This window comes from Sciurus vulgaris (assembly GCF_902686455.1).
Source record: "Sciurus vulgaris genome assembly, chromosome: 10".
NCBI classification, from domain to species: domain Eukaryota; kingdom Metazoa; phylum Chordata; class Mammalia; order Rodentia; family Sciuridae; genus Sciurus; species Sciurus vulgaris.
The window spans coordinates 142547894-142573791 of record NC_136470.1 but is presented as its reverse complement, the minus strand read 5'-3'; the positions used below and the strand labels follow the sequence as shown (position 1 = coordinate 142573791).

Sequence of the window (25898 nt, the reverse complement as noted above, 5' to 3'; positions counted from 1 at the left end):
GCAGAGCATTTCATCACCAGCTCTTCCACCCGGACACCCTGAATCCCCTCTCAGACTCCTGACAGCAGCTCCTCCACAGGACCGGGTGGAAACAGGACGTGGACTTTGCCCACTGCCAATTGCAGGATAATGTCCCTTGGGCCTGTCAGACACATCCCAGAGGCCGGGGTACTGTGAATTCTGAAACCGATGCTTGCCGTCAGCATCCTTCTGTTTGGGACTGTTTTCCGTCTCCGCGTCTTTGTGCCTCACGCCTGACTATGCCTCCTTGTAGGCCATGCCCAGCTGTGGTGACGTAACTGACCAGGCCACACCAGGAGCAGCCCCTTCAAAGACAGGCAGCAATCTTACTTGTTTACCTTGGTAGCGCTAAGTCGGAACAGGAGGCTGCGTGGGGAGACACGACACAGAATCTGTAATAGGTCCGGATTTTCACAGTGCTCACTGTCCCCAAAGGCCTGGGCCAGCTCATGACGTCCTCAGAGGTCATTCAACTGCGACGTTGTGCCACCGCTCCACGGAAGGCTTCCACCGGGGCTGGCCAAGCCTCCCGCCAGGAAGCGCCAGAAGGCGCAGGAGCGCACGCCCAGATCCCCATCCCCCACGCCACCTGCCCCGGCCGCCCGCCCCGTCCACTCTCAAAGGTGACCTCTCTTCACAAGCCCACTGGGCACCAGTGCTTTTGAAACATGCCCCTCCTGTGGCCTGGGGAACTCCACACTCTCCCGCTTTTCTTCTTCGTCTCCGGATGCTGGCTGGCTCCTCCTCTGCCCCAGCCCAGGCGGTACCTGCCCCTGGTGGCGCTCCCGAGGGATGGGCCGGGCAGCCCTGCTCTAGGTACATTCTCTGCCTAGACAATGGCATCCATTTTCATTGCTCTACACAACGTCCACGTCTCTACAGCACCTGAATTTATTACTCATCTGGATTCTTCTCTGAGCTCTGGACTCACAGATCTGACTGTCTCCTTGACACAGACGTGGCCTGTCCCAGGCAGCACGCTTGATTTCTGGTGCTAGCTCGTCGCTCTGCATCGTGGCTGTGCTGGACCCTAAGTCTGTTTCTCCCCTCGGCCCGTCCGTCTTGGTCTGCGCCACCTCTTAACTGAGTGAGCTGCCTGAGATGCTTTAGGTCCTCTTGCAGAATGCATAGAATCCTTTCCTCTTTCCCTGCCTCCAACGCATCGTCTTCTACCAGACAGTTCTTAAAGAGGCCAGTCACCTATCAGACAGCGTCATTGTGCCTCAGGAAGCCAGTGCCCCTGTCCAGCAGGAAAGTGGGCGTCTGAAGATGTGGCCCTAGCATGACTTTGGCACAAAGAAAGGAGGAGCTTAGGGAACCTGGAGAGAGGGAGGAGAAAGAGAGAAGGCCCAACGGGGAAGAAAAGACAGCCGCTTTCTCTGCCCGAGCAAGGCCACCAGGTGGCCTTGGTGAGACAAAGAGGGAGTGAGATGCCTCCAGAGCCCACGGGTGAGGCACGCAGGAAGCTCGGAGGTGGAGAGGTGGGTTGTGAGGCCTCGACCTCAGTGCGTGAACCCTCTCGTAGAAATGGCCTGGGGGTGGGTAGGCTGTGGCTGGAGGAGCAGGCCCTGGGGTGTGACTCTGGCATCCGTTTTGTTCCTGGTGGGCAGAGCTCTCTGCCTCCTGATCTGCTTTTCTGCACCTCATCCTTCAGCCATGATGCTCTGCCTCAGCTGGGGCCCAGAGCAGTGGTCGGCCGACCTGGACGGAGACCTCTGAAACCATGAACCCCAATAAACGTTTCCTTCAAAAGTGTTCTTGCAGGTCTTTTGGTCACAGCAGTGAAAAGGCTGAAGAGAGCGGGAGGAAGCCCCTCTGAGGAGAGCCGCATCACACCCAGCCAGGGCGCTGATGCGCTGGGCCTGCAGGGTGTGACCGTCTACCCACGTTTGGGGGTTCGTGGTTCGTGCTACACAGCCCCACCTTCCACAGTCCGTGCTTTAGAGCTGGGGTGTGTGGACATCGTGGCTCCAGATAAACCCTTCCCAAATGCCAGGGGCTTCGGGGGGCCGTTGGATTCACAGAGAATGAGGCGTTCTGTGCGTCAGGAGTGACCTGCGAACCCCAAGGTCACAAACCCTTGGTCACCTGACCCTCTCATGCTCCAAGAGAGACCTGCCTACGCTGAGGTCACAAACCCCTGGTCACCTGACCCCCACACACGTTGTGTGGTCATGCACAGTCTTTTCAAACTTACTGAGAATCTTGGTGTTTAAAATCAAGGAGGGAAGGCTCGAAGACCCCGAGGCTGGGCTCCGGGCTTGAGCCCCCTCAGGACGCGGGGCTGAGCTGGCGCCTCCCCTCCGTGTCCTCTGTCTTCCTTCCCGGGCTCCCGGGCCCTTGCCGCGCACCTGCTCTGGCTCCCAGCTCCAGCTCCGCCGCCGTCCCGCCTGCCTTCAGGCCCGGGTCTCCCAGCGTCAGGCTCCCCGGCAGCGCAGACAGGATGGGAGCCTGTGAACCTGCATTCTCTGCGCCACCCGCTTTCCGAGCACCGATCAGGTCTGACATCCGCAGAACTGCCCATAGCTTGTCTCCCAGTGGCTGCTGCGGTTGCACCCAGAAGCTGCGCCAGGGTCCGTCCCCAGGACCAAGCCTGTGTCCCTGCTTGGGCTTTCCTCTGCTCTACTCTGTGGTGCTGGGGCCACACTCACGACTCATCCCGCCTGTCACCTGCTGCGCTCAGGCTCTGAACGATGTGCGCTCCAGGGCTGGGCAGGCAAGAGGGAAGGGGGCCTCTCCCTCCCTCCGGCCACTCACAGAGGCCGCATGTCGCCGCAGAACACAACTGTCCTGGCGTGCCCAGCCCTGGTGGCGCTCTATCCCACCCCCGTCCCGTCCTACTGCCTCTGGGACCTGCTCTGCTCACTTTCGCGGGGCTCGGGGACATCTCCTCTGAACCCCCTTTTTCAAGTCGGCAAGCACACACTGCCTTGCTTACGGCGAGAGCTTCATGCTGAGGCGTTCGCCAGAGGCCGAGCGCTGAGAGAGCCCCAGCCTGCCCTCGTGGGTGACCACCATCTGCACCCTCACTGTGCGCGTGCGTGCCCCAGGTGGACCTGCTCTGCGTGGCCCAATGTGGGTGGGGAAGGCCTGAGAGGCGACTCTGCCTCTCAGGTGAACCAGCCGGCGACTGCACAGCTGGCCTCCTAGCTGGGACCCAAGCAGGTCTGTGGCTGGGGCTGCTTGGTGGGGAGGACAGGGGCCTGTGCCCACTGCCTGGCGGTTGGCAGTCCAGGACAGCTTCAGGACAGAGAACCAGACCAACAGGGTTGGCCGCTGGACTGTGTGCTGGCGTGAGTTGTCGTCTCTATGAAATCAGCAACCGAGTAGTTCCTTCTTAAGAATGAGGCCACGCGTTGAACCATTTGCAAGTTCAGGCTGGGGTAAATCAGAGCTCTCCTGCAGAAGACTGGCCACGGGGACCTGTGTGCTTTGTTTCCATCTTCTCCTCTCCTTCTCCTGCTTACTAAGACGCTGTAGGCACTCTCGGGTGCTGTCTGGATCTTCATTTTTTTTTTTTTTTAATCAGCTCTGGTTACTGAGTAGTGTCCATCAGTGAGTGAATTCCTGGGTCTAGAGTTCCTCCTTGCCAAGGTGCCTCTGACCTCAGGCTAAGGCAGCTCTTGGGGGAACATCAGCCTGTCACCCTTCCTGGTGGCTTTACTCATTCTCCTGATTTTGCATAAATAGAAGCACATTATGGAACTTTCAGAAATAATGACAATTACTAGCAAAATAAAAACCACGTCAATAAATGAGACCGTCGCCTCCCACCCCAGGTATATGTACAGAGGCTACATGTGTATCAAGAGAGAACACATACATGTGTGTATGAAGTTCAACGTGTGTTTTATGTTTATCTCTCTCTATATATAGTCAATCTGGATTCACAATGTTTATAAAACCTTGCTGCTTTTTAACTTAAATATTTAGACTTTTTTAGTTTTAGATGGACCCAATAGCTTTATTTTATGTATTTATTTTTATGTGGTGCTGAGGATTGAGCCCAGTGCCTAATACGTGAGAGGCGAGTGGTCTGCCACTGAGCCACAGCTCCTTGACATTCTAACGGGAGTATTCATTCTGCTGATCACGACTTCCAAAGTAGAAGGTCAGCCTCAGAGTCATCCACGTAGCCCGCTGTGACGTCTTTACTGAGTTGCACATTGTTGAATGTCTTAGCTGGCCTTTTCGTACCTGTGACCGAAACACCCGAGAACCACCTTGGGTCTTGCCGCTTCCGAGGTCTCTGTCCGGGTCGGCTGGCTCCACTGCTCTGTGCCTGAGTGAGGCAGAGCATCACGGTGGAAAGTCCAGGGGAGGATAGCTGCTCAGCTCAGGGCAGGGTCAGGAAGCAGGGGTGTCGGGAAGAGGTCAGAGGGAAGGTGCCCCCTTCCAGGGCAGGTCTCCAGTGATCTCCCTCCTCTGGCCCTGCCTACGGTTACCACCCAATAGGTCCATTAAAATAGGATGGACCAATTAGGTTACAGCCTGTATAATCTAATCATCCACCTCTGGAGAGTCCTGCACTAACAGGAGGTTTTGGGGGACCCCTCATATCCAACCATAACGTAATTCTATGACGATTACTATCATGGATCACGCTACAGTGATAAAATTATATGCATATAATTGTATATTTAGGTGATCATCTTTTGACACATTAAAAAGCACATTTGTATCTGAAGGTAGCATTTTTTACTTACCTGAAATGAAACTCAGCAGATACAACCCAAGGGGACCATGCAGAGTCTCAAAGGGTTTGCCAAAAGCATTGTACATGAAGAGGGCCGTGCCCGCCATGGTTACGACAGTCAGGATGGAGGAGAAGAGAATGACGTTGACGTGGATGCTCACTGGGATGCCTTTGAGCAAGTCTGGGAAAACTGAGGGCGAATCAAGAATTAGAAGAATTTCACGATCAGTATCTGCAAGCATAGGTTTAAAAATTAAATCTCCATCTTTTTTTATACCATTTCCAATACCACTAAAATCCTATTGATGGGTACGTTCCTACTAATTTATGAAGCATATAAGAAAAAAATTTAGAGATAGCATCATTGTATAGAATTCCCCTGTAGGGCTGGGCTGAAGCTCTGTGGCAGGGCACCTGCCTAGCATGTGTGAGCACTGGGTTTGATCCTCAGCACCACATAAAAATAAACAAAATGAAGGCATTCTGTCCATCTACAACCATAAAAAAGTTTTTAAAAATGGAATGCACCTGTAAAAACTGGCAAAGGGGAGATTTGAGGAAATTTTTTTCTGTGATTGGTCATATGTAATTACTGATATAAGCAAGTGCTGGTTTTATAACTCAAAACCACACAGTTTGATGACCAAACTGTTAATGATGTTTCTCAGTGATAATTTCTTAAAGTCTCCCTAATTGTAATGACCTTTTAAGTTTGGGGACAATTAGGGGAGTTCAAATATCAGGAGGCTTTTTATATTTTGTTACCAAAAAATAAAACACTGGTTTCTAGCCCACACCACGATTAAAGAATGGGGTATTTTCAGTCAACTTCAATATTTTGACGTAGCACAAAGCTGTGGGAAAATAATTTCTGGTGCTACAGGAAATATTTTCCATTTAGAAACCTCGCCAAGTCTATTTTTAGACTTCATGTTCAGGGCAAGACTTTCTCGTCTGCAGAGGAAATGAACGATCTTATAAATGCAGGGTTTCCTTATCGGGCGAGGCATCGGCTCGCTTACCACCCGCAAAACTGGCAGGATGATCTGGGGAAGCTCCGTTCTTTTTAGTTTTCCAACTATTCACTAAATGGTTAATTTACTGAGTACCTACTAAGTGCCAGGCACTGGGACTGGAGGTGGAGGGTCCAAGCAAGACAGACAAGTCCCAGTTGTCTCACAGAGCTTATAATCGAGAGAGCAGACAGTCAGCAGGCCCGTGAGTGAGTGGGTGGTATCTACAGGCATGGAGATGCCTGTGCCATTAAGTCTGCCGTTGCACCTCCAGGAGGCTATCCTATGGACATCTTTGCACATGAATCCAGTGAAGTATCACAAGGATATTTCTGGCTGCACCTTTGGTGATGACAAAAGGTTGGAAACACTTTACATGCTAGCCACGGTGCCTGCATACAATGGACTCTTAGTCCATTACAATGAGCGAAGCAGATCCATAAGAACAGACGTGGAATTATCTTCAAAATGTGGCATTAGATGAAAAACCAGACCAAACAAATAAAGGAAAACGTGCATTGCTTTGCCATTTGGAGAAAAGCCAAGGGGAAACGTATATGATAACAAATAATTATTCAAGCACTTATCTGATTCAATTCTCTCAACAAACCTATGAGACAGGAACTGTTTAACCTGAGGCAAGAAGCTGTGTTCTGTGTCCAGGATTCATACTTAGTGTCAGACGAGGTGCTGGAGCTCACGACCCACTACCCGGCCGCCCACATGCTGCACCAGCCTCAGGGGCTGAGAGTATTTCTAGAAGCCACACCCAAAACTGGTGATGTGGCTTCTGGGGAAAGACCAAGGGGCATTTCACCTGCTTCTTGCTGTTGGGGGGATTGGGAAAGAGGTTCACAAAGCTGTGAGCACTATCTATTCATAATTTTTTAATAATTAAAAGAATAAATGAAGTAATTCCAACCACCTGTGACTGTTGTAGATTAAAAGAAACTTAAGGAACATGTTAACCAAACACGGTGTAGGAAGATAGTGACTGTGGTTTGTGATTGGAACCAACCACATATAAAGAGACTATGTTGAGATAACCAGGGAAAATTGATCAGGGATGGGCATTAGATGATATACCGTAGTTACTACTGATTTTGGTGGTGATGTAATGGTTTTGTGGTTGTGTGTTTTTAAAGTTCTTATGTTAGAAACGGGGTTAAGCTGGGTGTGGGAACACACATCTGTACTCCCAGCAGCTCGGGAGGCTGAGGCAGGAGGGTCATGAGTTCAAAGCCAGCCTCAACCACGGAGGCACTGAGCAACTCAGCGAGACCCTGTCTCTAAATAAAATTTGAAATAAGGCTGGGGGTGTGGCTCCTTGGTGGAGGGTCCCTGAGTCCAATCCCTGGTACCACCCCCCACAAAAAAGAAGTGAGGTGGATGGGTGGATGGATAGAGGTAAAATGAAGCAAACCCCTGGGCTCTGGTTGGAGGTGTGGGGTAGTGCAAGGCGGGTGCTGGAGTCACGGATGCTGCTCCTGCTGGCCCAGGTCCCATGGTGCTCTCTGCTTGCCTTCCCAGGACACAGCAGTCTTCTCTGGCTGTGTCTCCTCCCTCCCTCCCTCCCTCCCTCCCTCCTTCCTTCCTTCCTTCCTTCCTTCCTTCCTTCCTTCCTTCCTTCCTTCCTTCCTTCTTTCCTTCCTTCCTTCCTTCCTTCCGGGACTGACCCCAGGACCTTGTGCATGCCAGGCAAGCACCCTCCACTGGGCCACACCATGGCCCTGACACGGTGGCCGTGAATTCCAGGGACGCAGCTCATCTTGTGCATGGTAACCTGCTCTTTGGGTGCCTCCAGCCGCGGGGGTTCAGCCAGCCCAGCTGCGGCTCTCAGGGCAGGTCCCCACAGTTGGTCAGCCACTGAGGGCGTTTTTAGCAGCAGGCATGCAAACCCCTTGCCTCCACCTCCCGCCTGTGAACAGTCAGCGGCCTGCTCACCACAGGGTAGCGCGGACAGGCCTCTCTGAAGCCCAAGGGGGTCGCGGTGGAAACGAATGAGACAGAAGTGGCACTGACCAGCCTTCTGGAAAGAACAGCCAGAGCAGAAATAAGTCGTGGGGCTTTGGACCCTAGGAAGCCTTTAAGGGTCCCCACTCTCGCGAGGAAGCCGCGGCAGGACGGGCCCTGCCCGTGGGCCTTGGGTTTTATCAGGTCTCCTCCCCCTCCCCTCCCCCTCCTCCCCGTCCTCCCCCTCCTCCTCCATGAGTCCACGATGCTCCTCCAGGACTCTGGTGCAAACCCTCCCTTTTCTGAGCAGACAACACCAGCATGACGTGCCCCTGGTTGAAGCCGGAGCCCACGTTCAGAGCGGCATTGCAGGCGCTGCCAGGGAGGCACCTGTGGAGGCAGCACCGTGCTTGGCCGTCTCTCCTCCAGGGTCAGCGTCAGCGCGGGGGCTGGGATGTCTGGGTCTGTGGAGGAGCTGTCATTGATCCAGCAGGTCACTTGTGGCCTCCAGGAACGACTTGATTGGCAGGTGGCAAGTGAAAGGGAGTCATATGCTGGAACAGGGGGCTGGTGCCACATGGGTAGCGGGACACTGGCCTGTGCCTTGGGTTCCTCTCTGCTCCGTCCTTCTCTCAGCACCGCTGTCCCGCACTCTCTGGACCTCAGTCTCCTCCTCGTTCAGCCCTCCCCATCGCCCTCTTTCATTCTCACCAAACATCCTCGGAGAACCATGTATGAGTAACTACAAGAATAAAATAACTATAGAGCCAATAACTGTAGAGCGTTTGCTGTATCCCAGGTGCTTTGCATGTGTTCCATAAATTAGCGCATTTGATTCAGTATGAGGAAGGTGTTGTTTTTATCTCCATCTATAGATTTTTTAAACGGAGGCACAGAGAGCTTGAGTCACTTGCCTAAAGTCCCACAGTGGTATCGCTGCCTTTGCTTTTTTTCCTCCGGCCCTCCTTATTTTGAAGATTAAAGTTAACAGGACGAAAAACCTCTTCCTTTTTAGTTCTGTAGGTTTTGACCAATGCACAAAGTTGTGTGACCCTCACCACAATCGAGACGCAGAACCACCCCGTGCAAAGCCTCCGGGCCCACCTTTGCCTGGCTAGCTTTGGAAGACGGTCTGTGCTCCCGAGGCAGCGAGCCCTCCACCTGCCCACCAGCAGCACAGGGCAGGCCCCGCTGCTCGCTGGCTCTGGGCACTTGGGGTTGCCACAGAGGGCGCTGTTATCGGGCGCGTCGTTGATCTCGCTGCGGCTTCCATTTGCTGCGGAGCCTCTCTGCGGGCTGACTTGAGCTGTGTGCACCTGTCTCTTGCTGTGTCTGGTCGTGGCTTCTATGATTTTCATCGGATCGTTCATTACGGTTGAGTTTTGGGGAGTCTATGCATGATAGATACAAGCTCTTTATCAGACAGGAAATCCACGCGTATTTTCTCCGAGTCTGCGGCACGTCTTCATTCTCTTATCCATGTCTCTTAAAGAACAGTTCTCGTTCTTATGAAGTCCAATTTATCAACTTTTGCCTTATATGTATCAGGATTTAGATGTTGAACCTAAGCTGTCTCTGACTAAATGCAAGGTCACAAATATTTTCTGCTGCGTTTTTCCTCCTGAACTTTTTAATTCTAGGTTTATGTACGACCTATCCTGAGTTATTTTTTGTGCAGAGTACAATTTGGGGTCAAGGTCAATTTTTTTTTGTGTGTGTGTGTGTATGGATATCTAATTGTTACAGAATTTAGACAGTTTTATGTATATATATATATATATATATATATACACATAACACACCCACACACACACACACACACACACACATTTATGACCCAGCAATCCCATTCCTAGGTATTTACCTAAGAGAATTGAAAAACCATATGTCCACACAAAAATCTGTCTGCAAATGTTTACAGCAGCTTCATTCATATTCATCCAAAACTGGAAACAGTTTAACGCCCATCAACAGAGGAACGTGTTCAAAAGGTGTGGTGCGTCCATGTGATCAACTACTAGTCAGCAGCAAAAACAGCACTGCTCCGCTGCAGTAGCACAGGTCCTTCTGGAATGTTCTATGCCAGCCTAAGAAAATTGGGTTCCAGAGGCTGGGTGTTCTGAGATCCCACACGTGACTTTCTGCAAAGAGCAAAATGGTCAGGCCCAAGAAGAGGCCAGCGGTGGCCGGGCCCGGGGAAGGGGAGGAGACTGACCCCGGAGGGCACCGGGAACTTCCTGGGGCTTGGAAGTTTTCTATCTTGATGTGGGACTCCAGGCAAGCCTGCTGCACTGGTCAGACTTCATAGACCTGAGGTTTTAAAGTGTGAATTTCACTGTACACGTCACCTTAATAAAGTGGACAGAAACCAGGACAGAGCAGGAGGAACAAGGCTCAGTGAGCAGGGACTCCTGGGAGGGCCTCCTGGGAAGGCCTCCGCGAGGTGCGCTTCAGGCAGGAAGCAGGAAGGGCTTAGCCTGAGGAGAGGCCCACCATGGCCGGAGTCTAGCCCCTACTTCTGGTGCATATGTTGGCCCTGGGGGGTGGTTCCGTTTACCTCCCTCGATGAGGGTGTCCAGCAGGGCAGCCCGGGAGAGGACCAGGCATTTGAAATTAGAGTGAGGAGGTTTGCCCTGTGCTGTCTCAGCTGACCCTGGACTCCCAAGCCTGGACTCCCGAGCCTGGACTCCTGAAACCTTGACTTTTTGCATGAGAAGCTGCACTCTTCTGTGGGACAGGACCCACTGAGGCAGGATAGGTGCCTGGCTGTGGTGCTGCCCTGTGGCCCGTCCCTCTCCAGGGCCTCTCCAGCCCGTCTCCCCCTTGGAGGTGCGGCCCTGGGTCCCGCTCTCAGCCTCATCTCCGGTTGGACAGGTCCTGGGCACACAAACAGGCTCTTGAAAACGTCTCCCTGCCGTGTGGCTCTGGCTGCCGCCCCTCCTGTCTCCAAGCCGCCTTCCCGGCCTCTTCGTGTTGCCCACTCCGCCTCTGGCTGCTCCCGCCTCCCGGGTCACTGGGTCACCTGGGCGGCACGCCTCCTCGCCCTCTCCCTTCCTCGGCCCCCATGGTGCTGGGCAAGGCTCTGGCCCCTGGAGGGGCTTTCCAGTGTGCAGCTCCAGTCGGCCCGAGCGCCTCCCCTGCCTGTCCCCCGTCGCCCAGTGAGACCCCTGGCATGTGGAGCGGGCACCCGAGTGTCAGAGGGAGCTCCTTCCCTTCCTCTCTCACTCGCCCCTCTCGCCCTGGTCTCAGCGGCTGGTGGTCTGTCCTTCCTGGACGTCGTCCATCACCTGGATACTTCCCTTCCTCTCGCCCGTCGCGTTCAGCCCACCAGGAAGACCTGGTGGCGTCGCCCTCAGAACTGACCACTCTCTCCAAGCCCACCGGCTCTCCCCGGGGAACTGCAGGCCTCCCGACTGGTCCCTCCTCAGGGCAGAACTCCAGGTGCAGGAGAGGATGACACAGGAAACCCTCCGCGAGGGGCTCCTCACACCAACGAAAGCGGTGGCGCCCGGACCCGGCGACCATGGCCCAGCCTGGTCAGCAGGGTGACCGAGGAGGAAGCGGCTCTCCTTCAATCCCATTAGCTGGGATTAGTAGGTGAGGGAAACACATCACATCACCGGAGCAGAAAGGGTGGGGTTGCTGGTGGGAGGGTCACAGAGCGGGCAGTGCCCAGAGGCACAGGGCACAGCGCAGTGCTGGAGCTACGGCCACCCCTGCACGTCTGGCCCCCCGCCTGCACATGCAGGGTAGAAGGGCCAAGTTCACAGAGCAGAGGCCCGGCTGGGTGCAGGGAGGGTGGACGCAGGCGCAGTGGACAGGAGCAGGCCTGGCCTGGCATCCAGCTTCAGTGGGCCACAAAAGGCAACGGTGGGTTGTCCATTCAGAACACCCAGAGGAGAGGTTTGAAATGTTTTGACACAGAAATAACAAACGTTGAGGTGATGGAGACGCTAATGACCCCAATTTGATTGTTATGCACGATGCACTGAAATATCACATCAGGCCCTAAAAATATGTACGATTATTATGTGTCGATTCAAAATAAAACTGAGAAGAAGAAATGTCACAGGACTCATGAGAAATACAAATGAGATCATTTATTGGAAGTGTTTTTTTAAATGCAAGTAATTGCCTGAATATTTTGTAACCTGATGAGCACAGTGGGGGGCTGTGCACTCGGAACAGTGGGACCTGGGGTCGCTGCTGGGAACACCTGCATTTCCAAGGCTCAGGGTCCTCAGGGTGGAGTGACAGCTGTCTGGCCCACTGGCGGTCAGGGGCGTGTCTGTGCACTGGGATGAAGAGTGGGGGTCCTGGATCACGTGGCCTTCTGTTTTGCAGCTCAGACTTCGACTGCTTTTCCCAATCCGGCGGGTGACTACGGCTCTCCGTGGTCCAGAACCTTGGATTCCCAGCTAACTGCCTCTTGAGCCCGGTCACACGCTCTCCTCGCTGTCTGATGTAGTATCCCCTTTCTCGTTTCTATTTCCCTCGCGCAGTTTCTGGGACATTCTCTCACAGCTCGTCTAAAAATGATCTTTGGACTGATAATGTATCTCAAAGGTGGCCGCTGCCCTTCCATGGGACGTGGGCGGAGGAGGTCAGAGGTCAGCCTTGTTCCTGATAAAGTGAGTAGAGAACATGGCTTAGCTCTGCACCAAGTTCCCCTCCTAACTAGGCGGGGTCACCCACACAGACAGGCAGGCTGGGCGCTGGCCTCCCCGCCAAGGGCTGCGCAGTGGACCCCGTGGGCCCGACCAGCTGGTGAGCAGGCTCCTGGAACTGGGGGCAGGTTTGCCAAGAGGGGAGCCACAGGGGCTGAGGGCCAGTGTGCGCTGCTTCCTGGCTCTTTCCGAGGTGAGCGTGGACCAAGCAGAAGATCCTCCCGGGACTGTGCAGCTGAAGAAATGGAAGCCAGGATCCCAGCCTGGGCTTGCAGGGGAACCCTCCCGCCCATGGAAGCCAGGCTGCGGCTGCGGCCCTCCTTCTGGGGGCTTCCCTTACCCCCGAGGGTGCGGGCCTCCTCCCCTGGTGGCACCAGCCTCAGCCACCATCCCCTCAGTCACCTTGCCGTTGGCATGTGGAACCCGTTCCGGTCTCAGCCCCACGGCCCATATTCAGTCAAGCCTCGGCATCAGTAGCTATGGGACTCCCCGGGTGATCCTAAACTGCAGCGGGGCACGGACACTGGCCTAATGGTTCTCGCCTCATCAACCCTTCCTGCCTTCATCTGGCCAGATGTGGAGTGCAGACAAGGCCATCTGCGAAGCCCTCCAGCTAGGCAGCCTGGGACGGTGATGTCAGCAGGGGCTCAGCGGCTTCTTCCCGGATTAAAGCCACAGGGGTCGCTCAGAGGGCCTGCTTTCCTTCTCCACATAAAAGGGTGCATTTTCAAAAAGGCTCTGGCCCTGTGGTGCTCAGCCATTCATTTTCTTGAAAGGGAGTAAGAGGGAAGAGCTCTCTCTTTTTACAGAAATGCTCTTGATCTGACTTTCCCCTCGGCCGTCTGCAGCCAGTCGTTACAAAACTCCAGCGAAAGTCGTTCTCTGACATCTCCCTAAGGTCACCGAGGCCGAACGCCCACTTCCGAGGGTCACATGGTCAGAGTGCACCCCAGCACTCAGCAGGAAAGGGCCTGGTGGTGCCATTTACAACGGGGTTTTCCCAGCACTTCAGCCGACCTGCTCTCAGCGGATGGACCCCCTGACTTGAGCCTGTTTGGAGCAGCCATCAGTGAGTCTTGGTCACCCATGGTGGCTTAGGGAGGACAGCTGCTTCGGCACATGGTCTCTGAAGACAGAACCCATTCAGCTGCTCCTGATCCACAGGGGTGCACCTAGGTCGGGTGCTGACTCCTGGGAGTGGCTGGCCAGGGGCTGACGCGCTGAAAAGGAGCAGAATCCCACCGCCGCGTCAACCGTCTGCCAGGGGCAGGATTTGCAGCTGGGCAGGGCTGCCACACCCAGCCAGGGCCCTGCGTGATGGGTTGGGAGGCGACACTGTCCTTGTTTGGTGCCTATGGAGTTTGCTTCAAAAATATGCCTGAGATTTATAAAACCCCTCGTGTATTTCTGACATGAAAATGGATTTTTAAATTTTTTATTTCACTTTAAAAGAGAGATTTTAATTGATACTTTATGCCACTATTTCTTAATAAGACCCAGTTTCAAGGTATGTCAAGATGCTCGTACCTGCTTTTCACCTGGCCCCTGGCCCCTGGCTTGGTTCTGAAGCTGTTGGTGTCACCTCTGAGAAGCCTGCCGCTGTGCTCATTGTTAGGGGGGCGGGGGGTGGATCATTGCTGTCGTCAAGGTTACCAACTTTGACGACCTACCATGAAGATTTTGGGTGGTAGGAAGCACACAGGTACTTAAATCCAAACTGCCACATCGAGGTGATAGGATCGCATAACCCGAAGTTTAGAGGGAAGCCTGTGACTTGCTCCACCAAATTATTAAGGAAGGTCTGGCTTGACTCTTCTACCTTCTGAAGGTCAAATATCGGGGTTTAGATGCCAGGGGCACTGACGTGAGAAAAACAGGCAGTGACCGAATTCCCGTCTCCAGTCCCAGCGCCTCCATAGGACATGTGAGCTCTTGTGAAGCAACAACGTCGATTTTAAAATCAGGTGAGGACTGGGGCTATCGTTCCATGGTGCGCTCACCGGAGGCCGTGGGCCCCTGGCACCCCAAATCAAAGAACTATGGCGAAACCAAAGGCCGACTCACCCTGTCTTCCTCTCTTTGTACACTCTTGTCATATTCTAGGGCGGCGAAATTTGGCACAGAGTGGGATTTATCGTATGCATCTGAATTTGAACCCAGGTCGGCTACCCTGGGAACTTTTGTGACCTCCTTGTGTTTCCAGTTTCTATTTTTGTCCAAGAGGAATAGCGTCCGAACACCTCCGCATGAGGACATGAGACAGTGTACACAAAACGCTCAGCACCTCCAGGCGCCCAGGGAACAGCCGCCGGAATGGCATCTTCTCTCTTCCTCCTGAGATGTCCGAGAGCTGCCCTCAGAAACTGGGAGAGAGCAGAGCAACAAACCGAGCAACTCAGGAGTCGTCCTCCCGCGGGTGAAGTAGGCAGGAGGCGCAAGGCCCGTGAAAGAATTTCAGACGGAGACACGGTCAAGGCTAAGCGCCGGAGCGGCTCGGCTCTACTCAGAAAGGACTGTGTTTCTATAGAGCCGGGTGTGGGCTGGTTGGCTGGGGCATGAAAGGCGTGAGAGCTGATAGGGCGAGTCCCGTGCGGTGTCGGGTGGAGGTGTTAGTGCTGATTGGGTGTGGCCGGCGGGAACAGCCCTGGGGGGTAGAATCCAGAAGAGAAGGCTGCCCAGCACCGAGTTGGGAAGAGTAAGAAAGGTGACCTTATAGTCTAGACGTCCCTTGGCCGTCCTCATGCCAAGGGAAACAGGCCAGCCCAGGAGGGCCACCTCACCTGCCTCACAGAAGTGCAGGGAGATTGGGGCTGCCGGGCGGGGAGGGTGGAGCTGGGAGAGGGCGAGGGGTCCCAGCGTGGCTGGAGGGGAGCGAGGAGTCCCGCCCGGGCTGGCTGGCCGGCGGCTAGAGGGGACGTGGCGTCCTGCAGGTTCTTAAAGGCAGGAAGAAAGAATCCCGCAAGTTTTCTCCATAAGGAAATGGTGGAGGTTGGGGACACAGATACGTGTGGCCTGACTTGAGTAACACACAATGTATACGCGTGTATCGAAACACCGCAGCCCCCGGTGAGCAGGCACGACTTCAAGTTTTTATCTATCACTTAAAAGTAAATTTAAAGGGCTGGATCTGGGAGATTTGAGGATGCTGGCTCATTGACGGGGAGGGGAGGCCATGGTCCCTCCTCAGGGCTGGGCAGCGAGAACCAGCTGCTCCTTCCTCGGAAGCCTTGCCCCGTGGGAGGACAAGTTCTGGACAGTCCCTCTTCCTGGTAAAGAGTGTGCAGATCATGGCTAAGTCTCTCGCCATTATCAGTTGAAGGAATCAGACGAGGGGACGAAGGACTTTTCAAGAGGGAGATGGGGCGTCTCGAGGAAAAAGTGGGAGACCAGGGCCTCTCCTCCTCCTTCCCTCCTGCTTTCTCAGCAACACCGCCTCCGTTTGGGGGTGTCCATGGCTGCCCTGTCCTCTGGAACCCGAGACTACAAACGTCCCCTTCTTCACTAGCTCCTTCTTTGATCTGCAGTTTTCCACACAGAAGGTAAAAGACGGTGACAGGGAAGACCAGTAGCGCTCCCTCGGATGCGGAAAGTGGCCTGGGTCCCTCTGTCAGCAGATACTGCGTGAGCGTGGGGAGCGGGCGAGGCATGTGAGCTCACCACTCCTAAGGACGGCCGAAATCTGTCCTCAGAGGGAGATGGAGAGACACAGAAGGGTGGCGCAGTGTTAAAGCTGGGAGGACCCTTCTAGAACAGTGAGCCTCTCATTTTACAGATCACTGAGCATTTGAACTGGAAGAGAGGTTGGGAAATCACCAAGTTTCGCCTCCTTTTATAGGTGCAAGAAGAAAACAGCGAACCGATGGGACCATGGTGGGTCTGATGCCTGTAAGTGCGGAGGCTCGCCATGCACCCAGCTCGCTTCCCTCTAGTTGACTCCACTTCGTTAAGAGGCTCTGTGTGCACACGGCTTCAGGCCCCGATCTGCGGGTGCCGGGTGATTAAGATGCACCCTGCCTTCCTGGGGACGAGGGTCTTCTGCAGAGAATACTCCTTCTCAACCATGGCAGGTGTTCTGAATGAGAGTGCAAAGGTTGCGGTCTAGGAAGGACAGACTGTGGGGCTGCAGACGTTCAAGGTTTTCATGCTCACTGTCCACTACTCACTATCCCAGGAATTGCTTTGGTTTCTGTGAAAAACAAAACTCTACTTGCCAGACTGTTTTCCTAGATGAGGGAGACTGGACAACGGGCCCCCGAGCTCAAGGCTGGTGGCCCACGCCGGCCACGCTGGCAAGCGGTCCTTCCTCCTCCACCACTGGGGAGCTCCCCAGGCCACCCCAGCCCACACAGGCCTGCGGCAAGGAAAGGAGGAGCAGGGTAGCAGGAGGAGGGACCCCAAATCCTCTTTAGGAGAGAGGCAGACTGTCCAGGAGGGAGACCAGAGGGTCACCAGGGGAAGGCGGGGCCAGCAGGAGACAAGAGGCAGACTCACAGGGGACCGCGGAGATGGAGCGCACCACCTCTCAGTCAGGGTCACGGGGACCCTGAGTCCCCAGACCCTACTCCAACACCTGGAGGAAGCCACACAAGCAGCACCAAAGTGGTTTCACACCCCTCCACCGTTCAGGTCTGTGGCTCCTCTGGTAAGGAAACCTCCTCTTCCAAACCATGAAGGTTTTCCAAATCTCTGTTAAGCTTCTAACAAAATTTCAATCATAAGGTCCAAATTCAAATGCTTTTCAAAGGATGACTAAAGACGCAAGCTGTGAGACATGAGTGGTTAAGTTTTATTTCACATTTCATAAGAAAGAGATTCCATATGTTTTCACCAGCTCATTGAACTGCCTTGGCAATGAGCAGATCCGTACATCTAGGAATGATTGATACCATATGATTCTGGGGTATCATATTTTGATGATGTTCCACAATGTTTCAAACCAGCAAAACAGAAGCCCACCCACACACTCTGAGCTCCAAACTGGCAGTTTTTGTCTTGATGGCTACATTTAGAGTTTAAACATCATCATTAAAATTTTACAGGTGACATATCAGGAAGAATCAAGCCCACTGACCGTGCTGCCTTGAAAGAAAAACAGTCCTTCATCATAATGAATGACGTTGCGTGCTTGGTACGGGGCTGCGACCTCCAGAAAATGAACCCTGACCCACACGGGAGAGACTCCACCAGAGCAAATGAGGCGGAAGCTCTCCCAGCCTAACTGGCCACTAGCAGGGCAGATCCCCAGTGTGATCAAAGAGATGGAGCGGTCAGCAGGGAACGCTCAGCGGGAGCAAATCCGACTACCTTGCCAAGGGTTCTTCCAGTGCATTCTTCATTCTCCTGTGACAGCACGTAGCTGGGTTTTAAAAGAGACACAGACCCTGCCCACGAAAATCACACACACAGACTTGTACTGCAGAGCCATCCCCCAAAATAATAAAATCGAGTAAGGTGGACATCGTCGATGGCCAGTTTATTCAGAGGGCATCTCTGTCTAACTCTGTACCATGAATTCAAGAGCCACAAACATGAGCACTTGGAATGTGGCAGTGTGAAGTAGGTGTGCACACCAGACCTCAGAGACTCAGCACAAGTGTGAAGTAGGTGTGCACACCAGACCTCAGAGACTCAGCACAAGAGAAACAAAAGAAAGTAACTAGGCCAACAGTTTGTTTATGGTGATGACGGTTAGGGCGGTGCTATTGGGGACAGCTTGGTTAGAGAAGATGCCCCTCTGGGCTCGCATGCCAGCCCCTTCCCCTTCTGCTTCCTCACAGGCCCTTGGAACAGTTTCAGTGCCGACAGCCTGTGTTGTACTTTCGTTGGCCACTGCTGATCTACATGAAGTTCGGACAAGCGAAGTTGGCCATCCAGCAGAAGAATGTAGGTTCATATCGACCGAGGGCAGCTTCCGAACAGGGCCGGAACCAGCCAGGAAGCACTGCCGCTTAGATCAGCCGCCCTCTCCTCGCGCCTACCCCGGAGGGTTTCTGCAGACAAATGTTTGTGGAAGAACTTTCTACAGGAACAATGTGGGGGCGTGTTGGGAAATGTGCTGAGCTCCCTTCAGAGTTCAGGTCCAGGGGAAGTGGAAAAGTCTCCACCTGAGCTCCACAGGCCCTGGGGTAGCTTGAGGAAGCTGTTGCTGAGGACACAGTGTTGGGCCCTGTCCCTTCACACCAGCCGGGTGATGCTCTCCGAGCCGTAAGAAGCAGAGGGCTCGCTGACTTGGAAGATGGGTTGATGGAACATCATGGACAGAGTGACGGCATTTTGTTTTTGTTTTTTTTGTACCAAGAATGAAACCCAGGGGTGCTTTATTACAGAGCCACCTCCCCAACCCTTTTAATTTTTTATTTTGAGGCAGGGCCTCACTAAGTTGCTGAGGCTGGCCTCAAACTTGCAATCCTCCTGCCTCAACCTCCCAACATCCTGGGATTACAGGCGTGGGCCACTGCACCCTGTACCCACGGAGTGACAGACATCTCAACTGGAACATGAACCACAAAGCCGGTTGCCAAGGGAGCATAACTTGTGTGGGTGTAATATGCCCAAAGGCTTGTTGACTAGAAAGTCTAACATGGAGAGGGATGCTTGTTTAACTGAGCATCACGCTCTTCAAGGAGTCCGTTGATCAGCTTATTCTACAGTTTACCCAGTGCTATCTAACCTTCCATCGAAAGAGACACTTCTGTGCTTCTGCAGAAACACGTCACTTCAGTATTCTTCTCCAGGCTTGGCTACAACGGGGGAGGTTTGGACCAGCGTGTTCACGCGTGGTTTATAGAGTGGACTGAACCATCTGCAATGCACAGAGAGGGTCGCCACCAGACATGCCTGCTCCTCTTCTCCAGGCCGGGGGAGGTTCGGGGTATCCTGGAGACTAATGCAATTCTGTGAGAAAGTGGGGGGCTGTTTAGCCCCGCTGGCAGGCCTAGACCTCAGAAAGCAAGAGAGGGGCACCTAGGTGGAACAGCTTCGCAAATGGACCCGCGCAGGGGGACCGGCCACAGACGTCAACCGTGCAGCCCCAGGAAGGTGAGAGCATTCAAGGAGGCCCAGTCTGTTAGAACCAGCGTGCAGCAAGTGCCCAGGAACATCTTGTTACTGTTCTGAGTCCCGCCCTGGACCTCCACCTCAGCACAGGAAGGGCAAAGGGCCCCAGAATCCCCTGTGCTCCCGCCGGGGCTAGTTCATCTGGAGAAGCACGCGCACGCCTCAGCTCAGGGTGAACGTCACTCAGGGTGAAATCGTCTCACTCGACGTTTTTCCTTTTTTATTTTCAATACAGTTGCAAATCACGTAACATTCTGCTTTTTTCACCCACCCCCTAAGGAAAGCTGAGCTACACTAAGGGCCCATCACCTTAACCAACTAAAGCCACTCAGTGAAAAGAGACGGTATCCACCTCGTCACACCTAGTTTACAATAATGTCTTGAAAAGCTGGAGACAAATTCTTAGCATTTTCTGGAGCCCCATGAACATTTATATCACTCTGTGGCTGGTGTGAGTTGAAGGTTGGTGTCCAATGACTAAATATGAGGAATGTTACAGAAATACAAATAGGCAGCAGTGGAATTTAATTAGACACTGCATGTTAATAATAAATTCAATTAATTTCACCTTCTACCTATATTAGAGGAGAAAAGAAACCCAGGCAAAATAATAATTCATTTTAAATGCCTCAATTGGTAACCTCCTTTCCTGAAGAGTGATTTATGCAGTAATTTACTGACTGTCTTCCCGAGATTGTTCCAAACCAGCCCTTTTGAAATAATAATAACTTTTGAATGTGTGTTGTGAGAGATATAACAAATGACTTCTTATTAATTTTCGTTTAATGAGTTGCCTATTCACATGGTAATTTTTTAAAAAAAATTCTCTTCTTAAGATAAACAGGTTATAAATACTGTGGAGAAAACTTCCATGTCACAAAAAAACATGACAGGAAAATCTCTCACATTTGCCACATGATTGGAAGGTCAATCAGTTGCAAATTTTCTGTACTAAAGAGGCATCTATTTCTCTCCCAGTTATCCCAGCAGATCACTTTGAATTTCTATAGCCAAGTGATTCTAAATTGATTAGAAGTGAAGCAGAAGAGTCAGCGGCAGCAAAGGTCCCGGAAGGGATGTGGGAGGAGGGAAACATGGGTCCTGGGCAGGTAGGGTCAGTTAAGGGCCAGCACACAGGCCCTTTTGAAGACCAAAGCTTGGAAATGATTCAGATCACTGCTTAAGGCTTTCCCAGCTCCCCAAGTGTCCCTGTTTAAAAGACCCCATAATTTCCTACATAAAAAGTAATATTTAAGAATCTTAAGTGCTTATGCTTTCAAAAAGTTTAATTACAAAGCAACTAATTAACTACATGTTATCATGATAAAAGCAACAAGAATGAAAAATTGATACAATCAAAACAAAATAAACAATCAAAACTAGGAAGAAGAAATTGTTCAGAGTGCTGGATAATTAAAAAGTCCTGGCAAAACCGGGGCAAGACTCCTATAGTAACTCCCTGCCGCAGCTGGCAGGTGTTGCTAGAAGTACCGAATAATTCAGGTTATTTAATAATTTACTTACAGGAGAAGCGAAAGGGCCTTGCTCCCAGGCCGCACTGCCGGACGCCCCGCCCGTGGAAAAGGCCGTACTGCAGCTCACCCGTGAACTTGTCCAGCTCCTGCCCTGAGGCATTGACCAGCAGGGCCCCGGTTTTGCAGAGAATGGTGGCTTTAATCCACAGCGGTGTCCCCAGGGCTGTCACAACTCCGAGGGCACACACGAAACTTAACACCCCAGCCAGGCAAAAAATGATCTTCTTCTGTTGGTTGGGCATGGCGAGCGAGGCGTGGGAAGGTGCAGTGCAGGCGAGACCTCTGCAAGCCCAGAAGGGTCCGCCCCTTTGGCTGCCTTTATTACAGACGCCAAAGGGACAGATGCTGGCTGCACCCTGGCTGAGGACCGGCTCCTGCCAGGCTATGCGTCAGCGGATGAGGCTTGCTCGTCACTCATTCTTGGCTTCTCCTCCTCGGCTGCTTCTCTCTAAATGGGAATCTTTGGACTAAGAATCCATAAAACAAAACTCCTTGCAGCTGCCTTCGCGTCTCCCGTGTCACTCAGTACCAAGGTCTAGTGTAACAGATGGAGTTCCGTGTAACCTGAGAGGCACCTCCTGCCTCGGCCTTTGTTTACTGACGTGTTTTTCTGCCCGGTTTTGGTTTTGGTGTTGGCGGGTGAGGGGAGCAGACGCTTCAGCAGAGGCAGGAGAGGGTGTGTAACAGTGGTTCATTGAATTTTTTGAGGATTTAATTGCAGTGGAATGAAAACTTTGCCCTGCCTTGAGCCCGGCCTGGCTGTGCAGACTCGGCACCCCAGAGCGGCCAGGGTCTGTCCTCACCTCGCTCTCTCCCAGATCCTGGTGGAGAAGTGATGCATCCATAGAGAATTGGATTCAATTCTCCTTGGCACGTGAAGATGCGGAGACGCACGTGCAGACACGTCCGTTTCTTACTGCTCTCCTTCAAAGCGTTCGGCTGCTTCTGGATCAGAGCAAGGCATTGTGGTTCTGGGTCCAAAGAGCAGGAGAGTCTGTGAGGTGAGGGCGTTCTCCGGGGAAGGGACTGCGGTCAGGTGGGACCCACCGTCAGAACAAGGGTCCCAGGGAAGACAGCCGGGGAGCTGAGAGACAGTCACAGTCAAGACCCTGGAGCAAAATGGGTTTGGCTGAGCTGGGCTGCGAACCGAAGCGCGGCCGGCAGCAGCAGCTTCTTAACTCTGCGTCCCCTGGAGGTCCGCTCTCTGCAAATAGATGCGGGCGTGCACGCCAGACCCTCAAATGCCTCTCGTGTGCCCGGTCACAGGCTGAGCACCGGCATGGGAAGTCCGCCTTCGGTAAGAGTGCAGTGTGCCCGGCCCTTTGAGGAGTGTCTTACCTAATGACGTTAGTTAATTAATTCCTACAACTGTCACGTAAAATGACGAAGGAAGGTGATGATGACATCCCCGTTTTATAGGTAGGGTGACCGAGGCCAGAGAGATGGCCTGGCTGAGGAGGGTGGCGGAGCTGGGGCTCAAATCCCGGCTTGGAGCTCTGGGTCTGGTGCCTGACCTCCAGGAGGTGCAGGCTCCGGGTTGGTTTGAGTGGGCTGGGAGCAACCGGGCATCTCAGGCTTCTGAAGAACACAGACGTCTGCAGACGGGACGGCTCCGGTTGTCCCGGGGCACATATCCATTCCGTGTCTACTCCGGATTCACCCGGGGGAGTGTGCCGTGCCAGCTCAGAAGACATCAGTAAATGAAGATTCATGTCACCACCGTCGGGCACGAGTTGAGCACACCAGAAGGGAACTCTTGGAGAATGGGAGAGCTCGGCACCGCTACCCTGTCTCGGAGGCTCCTGGGGCTGACCAGCTGGAGACCTGAGAGGCTTCAGGGCGGAGCAGAGAAACACAGACCAGGACCCAGAGGCACCAGGCACATGGATCCCCAGGGGGCGCTCGAAAGGGTGCTTCAAGTACAAGTAAGCCTCTCTATTTTGTGTAACTTGACACAGAATAAGTAACTCATTGCAGATTTTTTGCCATCTAATGACGTCTCCACTGGATTTAGAGTGATGGTCATCATAGCATAACAAGAGGGTACCAGTGCCCCCAGTACGCACTCACCTGGGGACCTGCGTGCCCACCCACCCCAGAAAGCTTAGTTTAAGATGTCTGGGGAGAGCCAGGCTTGTTAAGTGGACTTAGCATTCCCAAAGCCTGGGGGCAGAACTCACCAGAACCTACCCCATGGCGTTCACTCTGCCTGGAAGGACAGGGCACGAGAGGCAGAGTTAGCTGCGCACCGTGTCTGAGTAACCACACCGGCCACTGTGTCCCAGCTGTCCACAGAAGAGAGGCCTGCGTGTGGATGGACAGCCTGCGGGTCTCTTCAGTTCTGAAGTTGGCCTCTGTCCAGAGGAAACGATCCGTGTCTGTAGAGAAGGGGTGGGGGGGGGGTTGGGGGGGACAACACCGTTGTTCATCTTTCATCCTGAAGTTATGTCCTTCCTAACGCTTGTTAAAATTTCGTCTTTAACAAAATAATCGTAGCTGAACTTTTAATGTCCTTTCTTGACGAATTAAAACACGGCTCAAAGCCCACCCTTCGCTCTGACCCTGAGTTCTCAGCTTGGTTCTCGTTGGAATCACTGGAGGAGATCTTGAACACACTGATGTCTGCCTTCTTACCCCTGAGATCCAGGCTTATTTGATTTTAGAGTGTGGCCCTGACCTCCTGTCCCTCCAGGTGATTGCAGGGGGCACCACGGTGGACAGCCACTGCCCTGCCCGACCCCACATGGCCACCTTCCGATCGCAAACCAGGCTCTGCAGGTATCTCGGGGCTAGTGTGCACAGCCGTGAAAGCCTGCTCCCAGAGAGGAACATCCTCACAGTAAATTAATAACGAGGCCCTGATAGTTACAGTTCACGCTTTTCTGAAAAATTTCAGCCTCAGAAGCCTGACGTATGTGGAGCATCTCTGTGGGTCAGGTTTCAGCACGTCCGAGACCGACGACGAGGCCTGGATCCCCATCTTCCCCAGATGAGCCCGAGACATCGGGCAGGGTGGTCGTGCGCACAGCGCCCGCGGGGCCCACGCCCACCTGGCCTCTCTGTGCAGTTTCCTTTCAAACGTCACCACCCACCACCCACAGGCTGCACAGTAGTGTGTGATCTGCGCTCTGCGGATGACAGGATGAGCCTGGCACTCGCGCCTGACAGCCGTCTTCTGAAATTCCATCTCAGATGGCTTGAATGACAGTGATGACACCATTTTCCTCCGTCTCTCTGCGCATTCGAGTCATTAACGTCAGCAAGTTTCACCAAGTGCCCTGCTGAGAGCTTCACTTCTTTCAATCTTAATAGGAATACATTTGTGACAGGAGAAAATGGAACCAGGCCTCCCCCTCTGGCCCGTGACCCCTTTCAGGTCCTGGATAATGATCTAATTTTTCAGAGGGACTGGAAGGACCCAGAGGCCTGGGCTGCCAGTCCAGCACAGGGCACCTTCACGTGCTGACGCGGCCGCAGGGGCGGGGGTGGTCCTTCTGGCCACTTGAAAGCAGAAACCTAGACTAGGCCCACGTCAGTTCTCACCTGTGACAGGGCTTGGGGTGGAAGACCCTACCCCGCTGTTTTCAGGTTGTCACTAAGAATTCTGAGTCCTCTCTCTCCAAGCACCCCACCCGCCCAACCAAAGCTTGCTTTGCATGCTGAGTATTCTTCTAACACACCAAGACTTTCTCTGTAGGCACAGAACTAAAACTTGCCCATTTACTGCATTCTCTGTCTTTTTTCTTTGCCATCCTAGCCTGTTAGCTGGTGTGGGCTATTGCATAGCCTGGGGACACTGCATAGTGGATTATTCCAATTATCAATTTTTAGATTATTTAATGAGAGGTTCTGCATTTTGTCTGATGTGTCGCTGGGAGTACTGATTTTGATTTTCCTCCAAATGGATCATTATGCTCCAAGGCCTAAAAGAGATTCAACAAGGGTCTATCAAGCTTCCTATTCTAAGACAAGAGGCCTTTGTGAATCTGTCCCACTTTTCTCATCTTTAAAGCAAAATCTGGCAAATTTGATTGACGTTCCTTGACTAATTCAAGTTGCTGGTGATCCTCAAGTAGCATTGTAATTCTCTAATGACTGGAAGGGGGAAAAACACTCCACAGAAAGAATTGATTGATTTATTAGAGGGAAAATTACCACGTGTGCTAGGCCTTGATTGCAGCTAATATTTGTAGAGCTAATTGCTCGAACTAGAGTATTAAAAGGATGAGGGAAGGGAAGAGAAGGAGAACAGAGTTCTCTGGGAATACAGATGAACCCTCAGTGGATCTGACTGGGAGGGGTCTTCAGGGCTGCTGCTGGTCTCATGGACCTTGAGAGGAGGTGGAGCAGTGGGTGTTCAGAGCAGCCGAGAGGGGCAGCAGGCCTGGAGGTTACGCTGTTGCCCACGGGACCTGTCAAGTAAGACGTGTGCCACCTCAGATCTGTCTGGTTTCTTGTTGGTACCAACTCCAGCGGGAGCTGCCATTTAAAGCCTCATCCCTGCTGAACGTCTGCGCTCTTAGAGAAAGGAGCTGAGTCGCCTAACCGAGAGCCACCATCTGGGACACTTTCCTCAAAAATAGCGGACAGCCGGGTGGGCTCAGAGCTGTGATCCCAGCAACTCTGAGGCCGGGGCAAGAGGATGCCAATAGTGAGGCCCTGGGCAACTCAGCGAGACCCCATCTCAAATAAAAAATAAAAAAGGGCTGGGGATGTGGCTCAGTGGTTAAGCACCCCTGGGGTTCCATTCCTGGTACAAAAATAAAGAAACAAATGAATAAATAAAAAAGTAAATGTAACAGACGTGCCAGATTCCCAGTGCAGGGAAACAGATAACAGTCTTCCTCATGGATATAACCTGGGGTAGAGGTGGTAAGCTTTGGATTAGTTTGGTTCTGTCATTGCCAAGAATCATTGTGGGATGTTTTCCTCTTTGTCACCGTAGAACGCTTAACTT

At 52.9% G+C, this 25898-nt stretch overlaps 1 protein-coding gene across 2 annotated transcripts in view; it reads right to left on the bottom strand.

Moving 5' to 3' along the window:
- CLRN1 (clarin 1) overlaps positions 1-21183 on the bottom strand; it is a gene marked incomplete at its 5' end in the record, with an annotated part of 28750 nt that extends 7567 nt beyond the window's left edge. Inside the window, 2 exons of one of the 2 annotated variants that reach the window (XM_079100979.1) lie at positions 4728-4907; positions 20931-21183. In XM_079100979.1, the coding sequence (XP_078957105.1) occupies positions 4728-4907; positions 20931-21183 (433 nt within the window). The remainder of the gene's footprint in view (positions 1-4727; positions 4908-20930) is intronic. The other variant, XM_079100980.1, reaches the window with a different exon arrangement.
- Between the last annotated feature and the right edge of the window lie 4715 nt (positions 21184-25898).